This window comes from Carcharodon carcharias, chromosome 26 (genome assembly GCF_017639515.1).
Source record: "Carcharodon carcharias isolate sCarCar2 chromosome 26, sCarCar2.pri, whole genome shotgun sequence".
NCBI lineage: Eukaryota > Metazoa > Chordata > Chondrichthyes > Lamniformes > Lamnidae > Carcharodon > Carcharodon carcharias.
In genome coordinates, this window is record NC_054492.1 from 26615135 (window position 1) to 26628567 (window position 13433).

A 13433-nucleotide genomic window follows, 5' to 3' on the forward strand; every position below is an offset into this window, starting at 1 on the left:
TCAAAGGCACAGAGTAGGCAGTAGAGTACTTGAATTGGTGCCCAGGTTATACAGTTATTTCACGGGTCAGTGCTGAGACACCAATGACCCTGACACTGCTATTCAGGTAGACCCATGGAGTACTCGAAGGTACTTTATTCCAGCATGTAGAGCATCTCAGGATCAGCTTATATTCACTTCCGGCTGTGGACTGCAAAAGCCGCTTTCTTCATTCTCAAGCAATTGGTCCTTCTCTTAAAGCAGCAGCAAAACCAAAACCCACTTTTAAAGCAGAGTCTTCCAGGCATGGCTTTTTCTCAGCCATAAAATTGACGTTACCCACTTTGCACACAGTTCACCAAGATCAAGAGGTTGACAGCTCTTTTCAACTACTTAATTATCCTTTCCGGGAAAAGGAAAAGGGTCCTGCATTAACCCTTTAAGGGACAGTGTCTTTTAAAACACAAATTCTTCCAGAATGTCCAAAGTCCTTGAAGATTAACCATTTTCTGTGATCATGAACGGCAACACAACATGCAGAGGCCCTAAAGAAAGCTGGCACACAGGGCATAATGCAACAAGGCAAGGGAATGCTTCTAACTATAATGTTGAATGTTTTGTCAGAAACATTCTAGTCACAACTCAACCGTATGTCCACTACATTAAAGCGACCAGAGTGATCTGCAGGTGACGTTCCCCAAGAGGGGTACCACCAACTATTTGACTCTGATATGCTGATGAAAGAGGAAACTATCTTCAGTGGGTTCAGATCAGTGAGGCAATAGCAGAGCTGTGCATTTGCAGTGAGTATGCAGCCTGGGACAGCAACAATCCTTCATTGTTGACCTATCAGGACAGAGCGGCTCTCTTTGAAGTCATTGCTCTCAGCACCATTTTACTTCAGCTCCTGCAGCCTTGGTACTCAGTTCTTCCATCAATTGCCTGCAGACTCCAGTCAGTACCCTGGGCTTTCACTTCAATTCTGCACATCATTTCCTCCAGCCTTGGAAAGGGACTGAAATGCCTTCTGAGCTTATCCCCACCCAAAGCTATTTAAAAAAAAAGTCACCTATTTGGATACTTCCCTTAATTGCATGATTTCCTTACATATTATCTACATGCAATGCCCTCCTGGATCTGGACAAAGGAATAGTCCAAGTGTGCAGGTGATGCTAGTGTGGAAGGCACAGGAAGTTATGTGGTTGGGGAGGACATGTTACAAAGAGACAGAGACTAAGAAACAGGGAAAAACTAGGGAGGCAAAATTCAATATGGCGGAGCAGGGAGGTCAGAAAAAAACCAATCAGAATCATGGTGTAACACTAGGAGCTATGGAAGAGAAAGGGATTAGGTACCACGTTCATAAATCACAAAATGTTTGTGCACAGGTATAGAAAAGACTCAAAGGCCAACAGAATATTGGCCTACATTTTAAGGAGATCCCAATTCATGTGAGTAGGTGACTCCGTAAGTGCAGAGCCTTGCCCAGGCCACACGTGCAGTAATGTGTTAAAGTTTGGGCACTACATCTCAAAGATATACTGGCCTTGAAAGGAGATTCACCAGAATGATACAAGGTTTTAAAAAAGGTCAAATCATGAGAAACTATTTGTATTCCTTGAATTGAGAAAGTTGAGTGTTGATCTAATTCAGGTAGTTAAAATGACAGATTTGACATGGAACAAATGGCATCCAAATCAAGGGGGGCTTTTGTTAAAATTAAGGTTGAAATCAAGAAGCATTTTTTCCAATACCCGCCTCCCCCCACCCTCTCCACAAAAGGGTAGTGGGAATCTGGAACTCCATCCTCTCAAAGACTGGATCACCTGAAAATTTCAAGACTGATACTATTATGTGGGGGTCCCAAGGGATATGAAACAAAGATGGTTAAATGGAGTTATGTACTAATCAACCAGGATCTAATTTATCAGTTCAGCTTCTAGGAACAGAATGGACTATTCCTATTCCAAGTTTATTCAACAGTTTTGGTCCCTAATCCACCAGAGAGGCAAAGGAATCTAGAACTGTTTAAAAATAAGTTTAAAAATATCCATTTAAGACATATGAGAAATTCTTGAGTCTTTGGAACTCTTCCCCAAAAGATGGTGGAAACATTTTTTTAAATTCTATTTTTATTCATTCATGGGACGTGGCTAAGCCAGCATTTATTGCCCATTCCCTAATTGCCCTTCAGAGGGCATTTAAGAGTCAACCACATTGCTGTGGGGCTGGAGTCACATGTAGGCAGATTGCCTTCTCCAACAGACATTAGTGAACCAGATACAAGTTTTTACAACAATCAGCAATGGTTTCATGGTCAGACTTTCAATTCCAGCTTTTTATCGAATTCAAATTTCACCATCTGCCATGGTGGGATTCAAATCCTGGTCCCTGGATCATTACCCTGGGTCTCTGTTAAAATTTTTAGTGGTGACAATATCACTATGCCACCACCTCCCTCAAGTATTTTTAAGGCAGAGGTAGATGGATTCTTGATAAGCAAAGGGGTGAAAGGTTACCAGGGGCAGGCAGGACAGTGGAGTTGAGGTTTCAATAAGATGGATGATCTGATTGTATGGTGGAGCAGGATCGAGAGACCAAGTGGCCTACTCCTGCTCCCAAATCGTATGTTTGCATGAATAGGAAAGGGCACGAAAAGTAACTGAGAAGCACAGAGAGGATTAAACTGTAAAACTGATACACTGAGGAAAGTATCAGAGTAACCTGAGCTTTACAGTTGGCAAAGGCAGTGGCTATAAAGCTCAAATATATATTAAACAGCATTTATAAGATAAATTACTTCAAAGTAATCAAAGTAGGACCAAAGGATGAAAATCGAAAGTATCAAATATTTCATATATTTTAGGGCAATTTAAACTCAGTGATTAATGCCTGTAATCATTAACCAGACAGCATAGTAAAAACAAAACATTGGGGATGATCAAGTTAAAGTTGAATACTAAAAATGGGAAAAGTTATGAAGAGATAAACGTTAATGGATAAATTTATGTCCCTCATATTTCACTGTGTTCAAAACTACCAAGTCAAATGTCTGGGTGATCGATAATCTGAAATAAAGATTCCATTATGGCAGGAAGCTACCCAAGCAAAATATTTATTTAGCTTGAAGCCACAAAAAAAAAAAACCAACCTCGCACAAGAATAAGGAGTTTCAACTATTTGTCCCTGCAATCAGATGATGTACATATTTCTAAAAGCTAGAGTTTGTAGCAAGGCATAATGATAAATCAATTCAGATGATGTGTTGAATTAAGTTTTAAACTAAGTTTTAGTCCCAACGTCACTGAAAATTCCACAACACTTTATGTACCAAAATACAAACATTTTTTTAATGGAGATCTCAATGATGTATTGTTTCCAGCTAGCTGTTTGCTTGCCATATGGTTACCGAAATAACTTCCATGTCCTTCGGCACATTATATGATGTCAGCAGGAGTTTGTAACTGCATTTGACAACAGACCCAAGCTCATTTATTCCATGTCAGACAATTATTTCTGAATCCCAACATCAGTTTGCAGACTTATTAATAGAGCATTGTCACATCTACTTCTATATTCTACTAATACCAAGGCCTCAGCACTCACCTCCATTATGTATAAAATGGTGGGGGCGGGGGAGGGAGGGGAGGCGGTGGCTGTCAAGGCATTAACTCTCACTTTGCACACAAAGCAAGTGATAATTCTAAAATGGATAGAAGTCATTTTCATGGGTTTTGAGTGTGTTTTCTAACTAAAAATATTCTCTCATAGCCATTCATTATCTTCTTAATGAAACCAAATACATTAAAAGGGGAGGAGAGTGGGGCAGAACAGGTAAAACAACCCTGTTGTGACACTAAAGGAAAAGCATGTCACAGAAATCAATCCCCACCCCCCCCCCCACCCAATCTTTAGTGATGTCCATTTATGTCACAGAACAGCAACACCCTGGGTTGTTGGTGCTGCTGAATCCAACACTTTCACAACAGGGATCCCAGAGCAACAAACCATATTCACATGCAACTGTTTACAAGGCATATTCACATCTTCACTTCTGGATACGTCTGGGGTCTCAGCAATCCTGAAACAATACTCTAGGCCAGTGTGAAGGGATGGGAAACACCTCAGCCCACGAGTGGCTACTTTTCCCAGAGATTACCTCCCAGGGCCTCAGTTATAAGAACAACCATTTCATGAATCCTACTACCAGCTTTCTTTTTAACGCTGCCAGAGATGTCAGAGGCGTCGCCAGTAGCTGAGTACAGAAAGCATATGGAACACAACATAGCTAACTAAGCTGCGGAAAACCAGATATACTGCAGAAGAGTCCCAACTTTAAACTTTTATCATGTTAGCTATCGTGGCTCAGTTGGAAGTATGCGCCTCTCAGAACCAAAAAGTTCCAGGTTCAAGTCCCCGTTTCAGAACTTGAGCGCAAAAAAATCACGAAAAAGAAACAGGAGCAGTAGACCATATGGCCCATCAAATCTGCTCCACCATTCAATATCATGGCTGATCTTGGGTTTCAACTCCACTTTCCTGCCCACTCCCCATATCCCTTAATTCCCTGAGAGCGCAAAAATATTCAATGATGGAGCATCCGCAACCATTTGGGGTTGAAAATTCCAAATACTCACCACCCCGTTATTGAAGTAGTCTCCTCATTTCAGTCCCAAACGATTAGCTCCTTATCCCGAGACTGTGCTCCTGTGTATTAAACTGCCCAACCACAATCTCTCAGCAATTATCCTACAAAACTCGAAGGGGGTTCAATGAGTTCACCTCTCATTTTTTCCAAATTCTCAGAATACCAGCCCAATTTACTCAGCCTCTCAGGAGGACAACCCCCTCATCCCAGGGACCAATCTAGTGAACCTTCATTGTACCACCTCCAATGCAGTATAACATTTCCAACTTCCAATCTGATGTCAACTGTTTCCAAATCTAAGGAATTTTGGAAAAATCAGCTAGCACATCCACCATCACCGGAGCTCTCTTTTAGAACCCTAGGGTGTAGGCCATCAGGTTTTGTTGGATTTTAGTCCCTGGGTTTCTCCAATACTTTATCTCTGCTGATAATTTTATTAGTTTCCTCACTTTTTAGCCCTTCGGTTACCACTATTTCTGGTATGAAATTTCATACCATGCGCCTTTACTGTGAAGACAACAAAGTTTGGTCAAAGCCTCTGCCATTTCCTCATTTCCCATCTCTGTTTCTAAGGAACCAATGTTTACTTTAGCTACACTCTTCCTTTTTATAAACTTGTAAAAGCTCATTACAATCTTTTTTTTATATTTCTGGCTAGTTTACTATCATATTCTATTTCTTCCCTTTTTATCAACTTTTTTTGTAGCCCTACGCTGGTTTCTAAATCCTCTGATGTACTCCTGTTTTTAGCAATAATGTAAGCCTCTTCTTTTAATCGGACACTTCCTGAGTGAGCCACAGGTGGGCCCTCCTGCCGAGTTTGTTTTTAACGGAATGCATTTTTGTTGAACATTTTGAACTTCGAGTGTTTCCCATTGTTCATTTACCTTGACAGCTTTCAGTCTATTTACCCAATTAACCTTAGCCAGCTTTTCCCTCATACCTATGCAATTGGTTTGGTTAAGTTTAAGATGCTTGTTTGCAATTGGAGAATGTCACTTTCAAACTTAAATGTAGAATTTAATGGTATTATGATTACTATTTCCTAGGGGATCTTCTACTGTTACATGGCTAATTAACCCTGCTTTATTACACGATACTAGATCCAAGATAGCTTTATCCCTAGTCAGTTCTACAACATAGCACTCCAAGAAGTCATCACAGAAACATTCTACAAACTCACCTTCTAGACCACTCTTGCCAATTTGATCATCCAAGTCCCAAAATAATTACATTGCCTTTGTTACAAGCTCCAATAATTTATTGTTTAATGATCTGCCCAACAATATAACTGCAGTTGGGGGGCCTATTAACTCATTGGTAATTTGGGGGTGGGGCCCGCTCGCCGATGGGAAAATGACAGAATGAGGTTGGGAGGAAACCTCAACGTCATCCTGTTCCCTTTAAATTTTTAGGAAGGTGGGCGGACAGCGAAATCAGCTGTCCGCCTGCCGACCTGTCAATGGCCAACTGAGGCCATTGACAGGCTAGTTAAGATAATTAAAGACCTGCCCGTCCAAGCTTAAGGCTGGTGGGCAGGCCAGGAGCCCCAGCGAGTTCCAGATTATTTGTGAAACTTCATCCACTGACAGATGGGGAAATCCCTCCCCCCGCACAGGAAGCGCATAGCACTTCCTGTCGGGAAGGCCGCTGGGTGGTGGGGGTTGGCTGTCCACCCGCCGCCAAGCCGGTGAGGCCCGCACACCATCAGAGGTCTTTACTGACTCTTCCTATTCCAAATTTCCACCGATACTGATTCTACTTCATGATCTTTTGAGGCCAGGTCCTTTTGCACTGATATTTTTATGTCATCCCTTACTATAAGGGCTACCTCACCTCCCTTGCCTTTGTCTTTCCAAAACATTGCATACCCTGGAATATTTATTTCCCAACCTCGGGCACCTTGTATCTTATTGCAGGTGTTTTGTGAATTTAGTTAAAGAACCTTTAGTTTCTTTTAACTTCTAATCCCTGCAATGACATTATTCACCAATGAACATTTTCTGTTAAACTCTGACCTTTCTTGTCCCACTGCTTGCCTTCACCCACATCACTACACTGTTTGGACACCTCAACCTTCCTCTTGGGATTTTTAAGTCTCCCTTCACCCACATCCTCTCCACCACCCTCTGCTGCCCATTAGTTCAAAGTCCTGTCCACAGCCCTAGTTATACATTTGGCCATGACACTGTTCAAGCAGAGCCCATCCATCAGGATAGCTCATTCTTCCTCGAGTACTGGTGCCAGTGCCCCTTGAATCAAATCCCTTCTTCCCACACCACTGAACTACACTTTTAATTCTCTAATCTGCTTTACCCTTTTCCAATTAGTGCATGGCTCAGGTAACAATCCAGAGATTGTTCTGCTTTGATGTTCTGCATTTTAATTTGGGCCCTAACTCCTCAAATTGTCTTTACAGATCATTCCTGGTTCTACCTATGCCGTTGGTTCCCATGTGGACCACAACTAGATCCCCCTTCTGCTCAAATTTCATTTCCAGCCATGAGATGTCCTTCATCCTGGCATCATGCAGGCAACACAACTTCGGAGCTCCCAGTCATGACTGCAGAGAACAATACTGTTTCCAATCACTACCACGTTCCTCTTTGCTCCACCCACTTGAAATGGCATCTTTCACTATGGTGCCATGGTCAGTCTGCTCATCCTATTTGCAGCCTTTCTAACCCAGACAGGGGCTGAAGCTCCACCATCGCTACATGCTGATTCCCTATACCTGCCTGATTCACAATCACACCCTCCTGTCCCTGACCATTGACCAACTCAAGCTCTGCCTAACCTAAGGGATGTGACTGCCTCCTGGAACAAAGCACCCACATCCTGCAATTCAGACTTCAGCTCAGCAATTTTTAAAGCCAAAGTTATGCAAGCTGCAAATGGCATGCATACCACCAGCCCTGCCATTTCTGCAACATTATATATTTAATTAAGTCAATTAGTTGATAATTTATACAAACTAATAGAAAATTGCATTCATCTCTTTCCCCCTGTGCACCGAATTCCCACCTGAACCAAACTCCCAACTATGCATGATATCTACAGTATCCCTCATTCTGTCAATCATGGTTGACACCAGTGCAGTGCTCACTGGCAGAGATGCTGGCTTTTGGATGAGGTGTCATTCCTTGGCCCTATATACCCTTTCAGATGGGCATAAAAGATCCTTTGGCACTACATGTCAAGTGTCCGTTATCCAAAATCCTCAGGGCCGATCGTGCTTCAGGTTCAGACAATTTCGGTTTTCTAATTCCGCATACAGGACTAGGCCTACTTATTTTACAATAGCCTAAACCTAGGCTAGCTACAGGCTAAAGTGATAAAATGACGAGAACAGTAATAATAAATTATTGCATCAGTTACATCAGTGAATAATAAATACAGGGTACCTGTAATAAGTTCCCACCCGTGGCACCATCTGCAATTCTTGTAGAAGAGGGTTCAGAGTGTTGATGAAATCTGCTGGGTGACATTCTTGAATAGTTCTTCCAGCTTCTTCTGCCTCATTAACATTGGTGTTTGTTTCATAAGTTTGCCTTTTATCTTAAGAGATTGATATTATTTCTTGCTCACTTAGGTGCACTCAAACAATGTGCATTTATATCAACCCATCACACATCCTAATAACAGTCTATGGGCACTTTCTCTACCATATTCACTGTGTCATCCTTGTCATCACTGTTTTTATCAAGTTGATCTTGATGTAACACCACTTCCGCAATCTGCCCGTAAATCAAGAATGCACGATGGTAGTGCTTAACATTGATAACAACGCTCCCTCGATATCCTCAGCCTCCAGTGTATTCACACATTCCATTGACATACCTTTGGCAAGCTCAAGGAGCTGGTTTACCAGATTCCTCCCCCCACCTCGCTCACACGAAAACCTTCAAAGTCTTTGTCAATATTATTGTCTTCAATGAACATTGTTGCAGGCCAAAGGTTGTGGCAGCCATGGGTCAAGGTGTCTTTATCAACAAGGCAGCAGGCATTAGCAGATGTGTAGATGGCATCCTTAGCTGTAAACTCCTTTTGGAAGCCTTCCGCCCCCAGGCCTCTGTCCACAGCACCAAGCATACTATTCAAGGAGCAGTCGTCTTTACATTTACCTTTCATGGACTGAAGAATGCCCTGATCCATCTGCTGAATTAGTGACCTTACGCTTGGGGGCAGGGGGGAGAAGAGAGTGAACACCAAAACCATTGCTCTTCACCAAGAGTTTGGCAGGGGAATGTGCTGGACAATTGTCTGGCAGCTACATAATTTCACAGTTTTCTTCCAAGTCCAACTACCCGACAATGCACACGTGCCTCTGGTACAAAGCGGCTGTGAAACCAATCAGAAAACCATGTCCCTCGTTACCCAATGCTCTTCCCAATTACAGCCAATTTACATTGTGTGTCAGCCACAATGGCACACCCAAGGACGGTCAACCTATCCTTAGCATCCAGTGCACTCTCCTCCGCTGTTGCTTGCGTTTTCCTAAGGAAGTACCACCAGAACAGGCTTGTTTCACCAACATTGTAAATTTGTGCAGGTGAAAGGTTTTTGTTTGAAATTAGCTTAGCACACTCAATGAATTTTTCAACAGAGTCCATGGTCTGCAGATGCTTTGTCAGCACAAACTTTACACTTCTTGAATTTCTGCAACTTGTCATGTATTCACGTGCACTTTCAAGCCTCAGTTCTTTGTGATAGACCTTGACTTCCTGCATGATCAATGGGCCAGTCAGCAGAAACCTTCACTCCTCCGTGATGAATCCACTCCATCACAATACAATCATGTTTATCATTTTTCAACCTATACAAAGTTTTCCTGTTATTCATTAACTTTTGTGAATCACTTTCAATATAAAATATTTCACAATTTGCCTTTCTGCTTTAAATCGTATATGGTGGTGATACCCACCGCATAATCTTCACTCAATTGCCTCACAGACGCACTATAGTCAAGTTTCTGCAACAACTCTACTTTCTTAGCAGTTGATAACGAATTATGCTTTCTTTTCCCATAATTAGCTATAAGGGTATCTGATGGTTTTTTTGACATTCATGACATTTGGGTCGTGTCTGCTCAAGTCAAGGACTTCCCACGCTAAAAGCCGACAAGCTTTAAAAGAAGTGGGGTTTTTGGATGTGCTTAGTTTTCGGATTTACGGAGAAAGGTTACTCAACCTGTATTTTGAAGAGGAGCAGGTGAGCTACCCCCAGAGCCCTGGCTAATATTTAAAAACAAAAAACTGCAGATGCTGGAGGAAATCCAAAACAAAAACAGGAATTACCTGGAAAAACTCAGCAGGTCTGGCAGCATCGGCAGAGAAGAAAAGAGTTGACGTTTCGAGTCCTCATGACCCTTCAACAGAACTGAGTGGATCTTAGGAAAGGGGTGAAATATAAGCTGGTTTAAGGTCGGGGGGGGGGGGGGGGGGGGGGAGGAAGAGAGAGAGGACAGAAGTGGGGAGGGGGGTGGGTTTGGTTGTAGGGACAAGCAAGCAGTGATAGGAGCAGATAATCAAAAGATGTCACAGACAAAAGAACACAGAGGCGTTGAAGGTGGTGATATTATCTAAACGAATGTGCTAATTAAGAATGGATGGTAGGGCACTCAAGGTACAGCTCTGGTGGGGGTGGGGTGGAAAGGCAACCTTCCGGAATGAATACTGAATTCAACAACTTTAGATCTTGATCTCCCTCCTCCATCCCCCACCCCCTTTCTGTTTCTTCCCCCTTCCTTTTGTTTTTTCCAATAATTTATATAGATTTTTCTTTTCCCACCTATTTCCATTATTTTTAAATCTCTTATGCCCTGCTAGCCTTTCCACCCCACCCCCACCAGAGCTGTACCTTGAGTGCCCTACCATCCATTCTTAATTAGCACATTCGTTTAGATAATATCACCACCTTCAACGCCTTTGTGTTCTTTTGTCTGTAACATCTTTTGATTATCTGCTCCTATCACTTCTCGCTTGTCCCTACAACCAAACCACCCCCCCCACTTCTCTCCTCCCCCCACCCCCCACCTTAAACCAGCTTATATTTCACCCCTTTCCTAAGATTCACTCAGTTATGTTGAAGGGTCATGAGGACTCGAAACATCAACTCTTTTCTTCTCCGCCGATGCTGCCAGACCTGCTGAGTTTTTCCAGGTAATCCTGGCTAATATTTATCCCTCAATCAACACTGAGAACAGATTATTTTATCACATTGCTGTCAGTGGGAACTTGCTGTGCGCAAATTGGCTATCTCATTTCCTACAATGACTACACTTCCAAAGTACTTCAGTGGCCATAAAGAAATTTGAGATGTCTAATGATTGCGAAGAGTTATTATAAATGCAAATCAATCTCTCATGGCAGATCACTCGCAAGCAAGAGTAGAACCCACTCACCCACCAATCCTAACTTGGAAAAAACAGAATCAGTCACCCAGAGGCAAAGAGAGCCTTTTAAAAAAAGTCCATTAGACAACAAATTCCTGCAGAAAATGTCTGAAATCAGATGAACCTACAGATTGTTTCATGTCACCCCTGGCTACTTTAGATGCACCCTCTGGAAACAGTTTCTGCATAATAACCTTTTTAAATATCTCAATTTTGGACATGTCTATCAAATCACCTCAACTTTCTCCGCTACAAGCAGAACGACCCCAGCTCCTCCACATACCTAGGTTGAGGGACATCAGTTATCATTCACAAACCTCCTTTGCACCCCCTCCTGAGGCCTTGATATCTTTCCTGAAACATGCGTCCAGAATTAAGAACAATACCCCAGCCAATACCCAATAAAGTAATAAAAGAACCAATAATTCAATTATTTCAGTCTTTGCATCTTTTGGCCCAATGAATTCCCTCTCTTAACCTCTCCATCTCTCTCTCTCTCAGATGTAGACATTGTGCATAGTTGGGAGTTTGGTTCAGGTGGGAATTCGGTGCACAGTGGGAAAGAGGTGAATGCAACTTTCTATTCCCCCCTTAGGAAGGCAAATAGTGCGTTGGCCTTTATCGCAAAAGGATTTGGAGTACAGGAGTAAAGATGTCTTGCTTCAATTCTATAAAGCCTTGGTGAGATCACACTCAAGAGTATTGTGTACAGTTTTGGTCCCCTTACCCAAGGGAGGATATACTGGCCATAGAGGGAGTGCAACAAAGGGTCACCAGACTGATGGAGGTGTCCTGTTCTGATGAAGAGTCATACGGACTCGAAACATTAACTGTCTTCCTCTCCGCAGATGCTGTCAGACCTGCTGAGATTTTCCAGCTAATCTTTATTTCACCAGACTGATCGCTGGGATGGCAGGATTGTCCCATGAAGAGATGCCGGAAACAGGGCCCGCGCTCTCTCAAGTTTCTAGAAGTGATCTCACCGAAGCTTGCAAAATTCTTACAGGACTTAACAGGGTAGACGCAGGAAGGATGTTTTGTTTCCCTTGGTTGGGGGTGGGGGGGGGGGGGGGGGGCAGGGGCTCCAGAACCAGAGGGCACGGTCTCAGAATAGGAGGTCGGCCATTTAGGACTGAGGAGGAGGAGGTGGAATTTCTTCACTCAGGAGGGTGGCGAAGCATTGGAATTCTCTAGCCCAGAGGGCCGGGGAGGCTCAGCCAACGAGCGTGCTCGAGACGGGGGCCGAGAAAGACATCGGGGGTACGGAGATAGTGCCATTCCCCCGGCAGGGAGGTGGAAGATCAGCCATGGTCTCGTTGGATGGCCAGGACAGGCTGAAGGGGCCGAATGGCCGGTTCCAGCCCACCCCCCCCTCTTTCCTGTAAATGCAAGTTGTTGTTGTAGTTGTCATTGCCCAAAGTTGGTGCCACTTGACAGTCAAAGCGCAACAACAAGAGGGAGGGGGAGGCAATCTTTGTAAAATAATATCAGAGAACTTTTTAAAATAATGTGTGTAGGCAAAAGCCAAACATTTAAAAATAAAGTATTAAAAGAACCAATAAAAATTAAAATTACACGTGGAGAAAGGAGGAGAGTTACTTGGAAAATAAAGGTTAGATTCCCCCACCCCCCCCGAGAAAAGATAAATAATAAACTCATCCCATTCGAACATTTCTATCAATTATTATTATTATTTTTTATTATTTTGGGTGGGGAACAAAAGTCACTTCAAACTTTTTTATTTTTGGGAAAAGTGCTGCCGCTCCCCCAACGGCCCAGGACAGAAACTAACAACGGACAACCCGCGGGGCTGAGCAGAAACGAGTTAACTCGAGTCAACGGGAAGAGAGGGGGAGAAGAGGAGTGCGGCTGTACTCACGCTGCTTTCATCATGGTCCCTTAATGATAAAAGACAGGCCGATTATGTCGCCCCAGAAGCTCCCGCTGCCTCCCGTCCGTCTCCGAACGGCCGCTCCACTCCGCGCCGCGCCACCCACCAACCGCCGCCAGTTCAAATCCCGCGCCTCCCATTGGTGCCGCGCGCCGGCCGCCTCCCTATTGGTCAGCGTCCCCGCACCGAGGCCTGATTGGACTATTCTTTTCCACCTGTTCGCCCTAACGGAGGAGGAGGAGGAGGAGGAGGAGGAGGAGGAGGGGGGGAGGGATTTCCCTCAGCGACCTCCGCCCATCGGCTTTTGCCCCGCCCCTGCCCCGCCCCGCCCCTGCCTCCCACCCTCATCGGGTTATTGGACTATTTCCTATCAATCGAAGCTTTTTCCTATCGTTTGATTGGACAGTCCTTTCCGTCCATCATAACTGAGTGCGCGCGTGTGTGTGTGTGTGTGTGTGTGTGTATATGTCCCGGCACCCCATTAGGTGATTGGACCATTTTTGCCGTCAATCATAGCAGGG

General features: G+C 43.7%; 1 protein-coding gene across 5 annotated transcripts in view; it reads right to left on the reverse strand.

Moving 5' to 3' along the window:
• kif23 (kinesin family member 23) overlaps window positions 1-13015 on the reverse strand; it is a 46271-nt gene extending 33256 nt beyond the window's left edge. For all 5 annotated transcript variants that reach the window (XM_041175320.1, XM_041175317.1, XM_041175321.1 and 2 more), the window contains exon 1: window positions 12901-13015. In XM_041175320.1, the coding sequence (XP_041031254.1) occupies window positions 12901-12914 (14 nt within the window). In that variant the 5' untranslated portion in view covers window positions 12915-13015. The remainder of the gene's footprint in view (window positions 1-12900) is intronic.
• Between the last annotated feature and the right edge of the window lie 418 nt (window positions 13016-13433).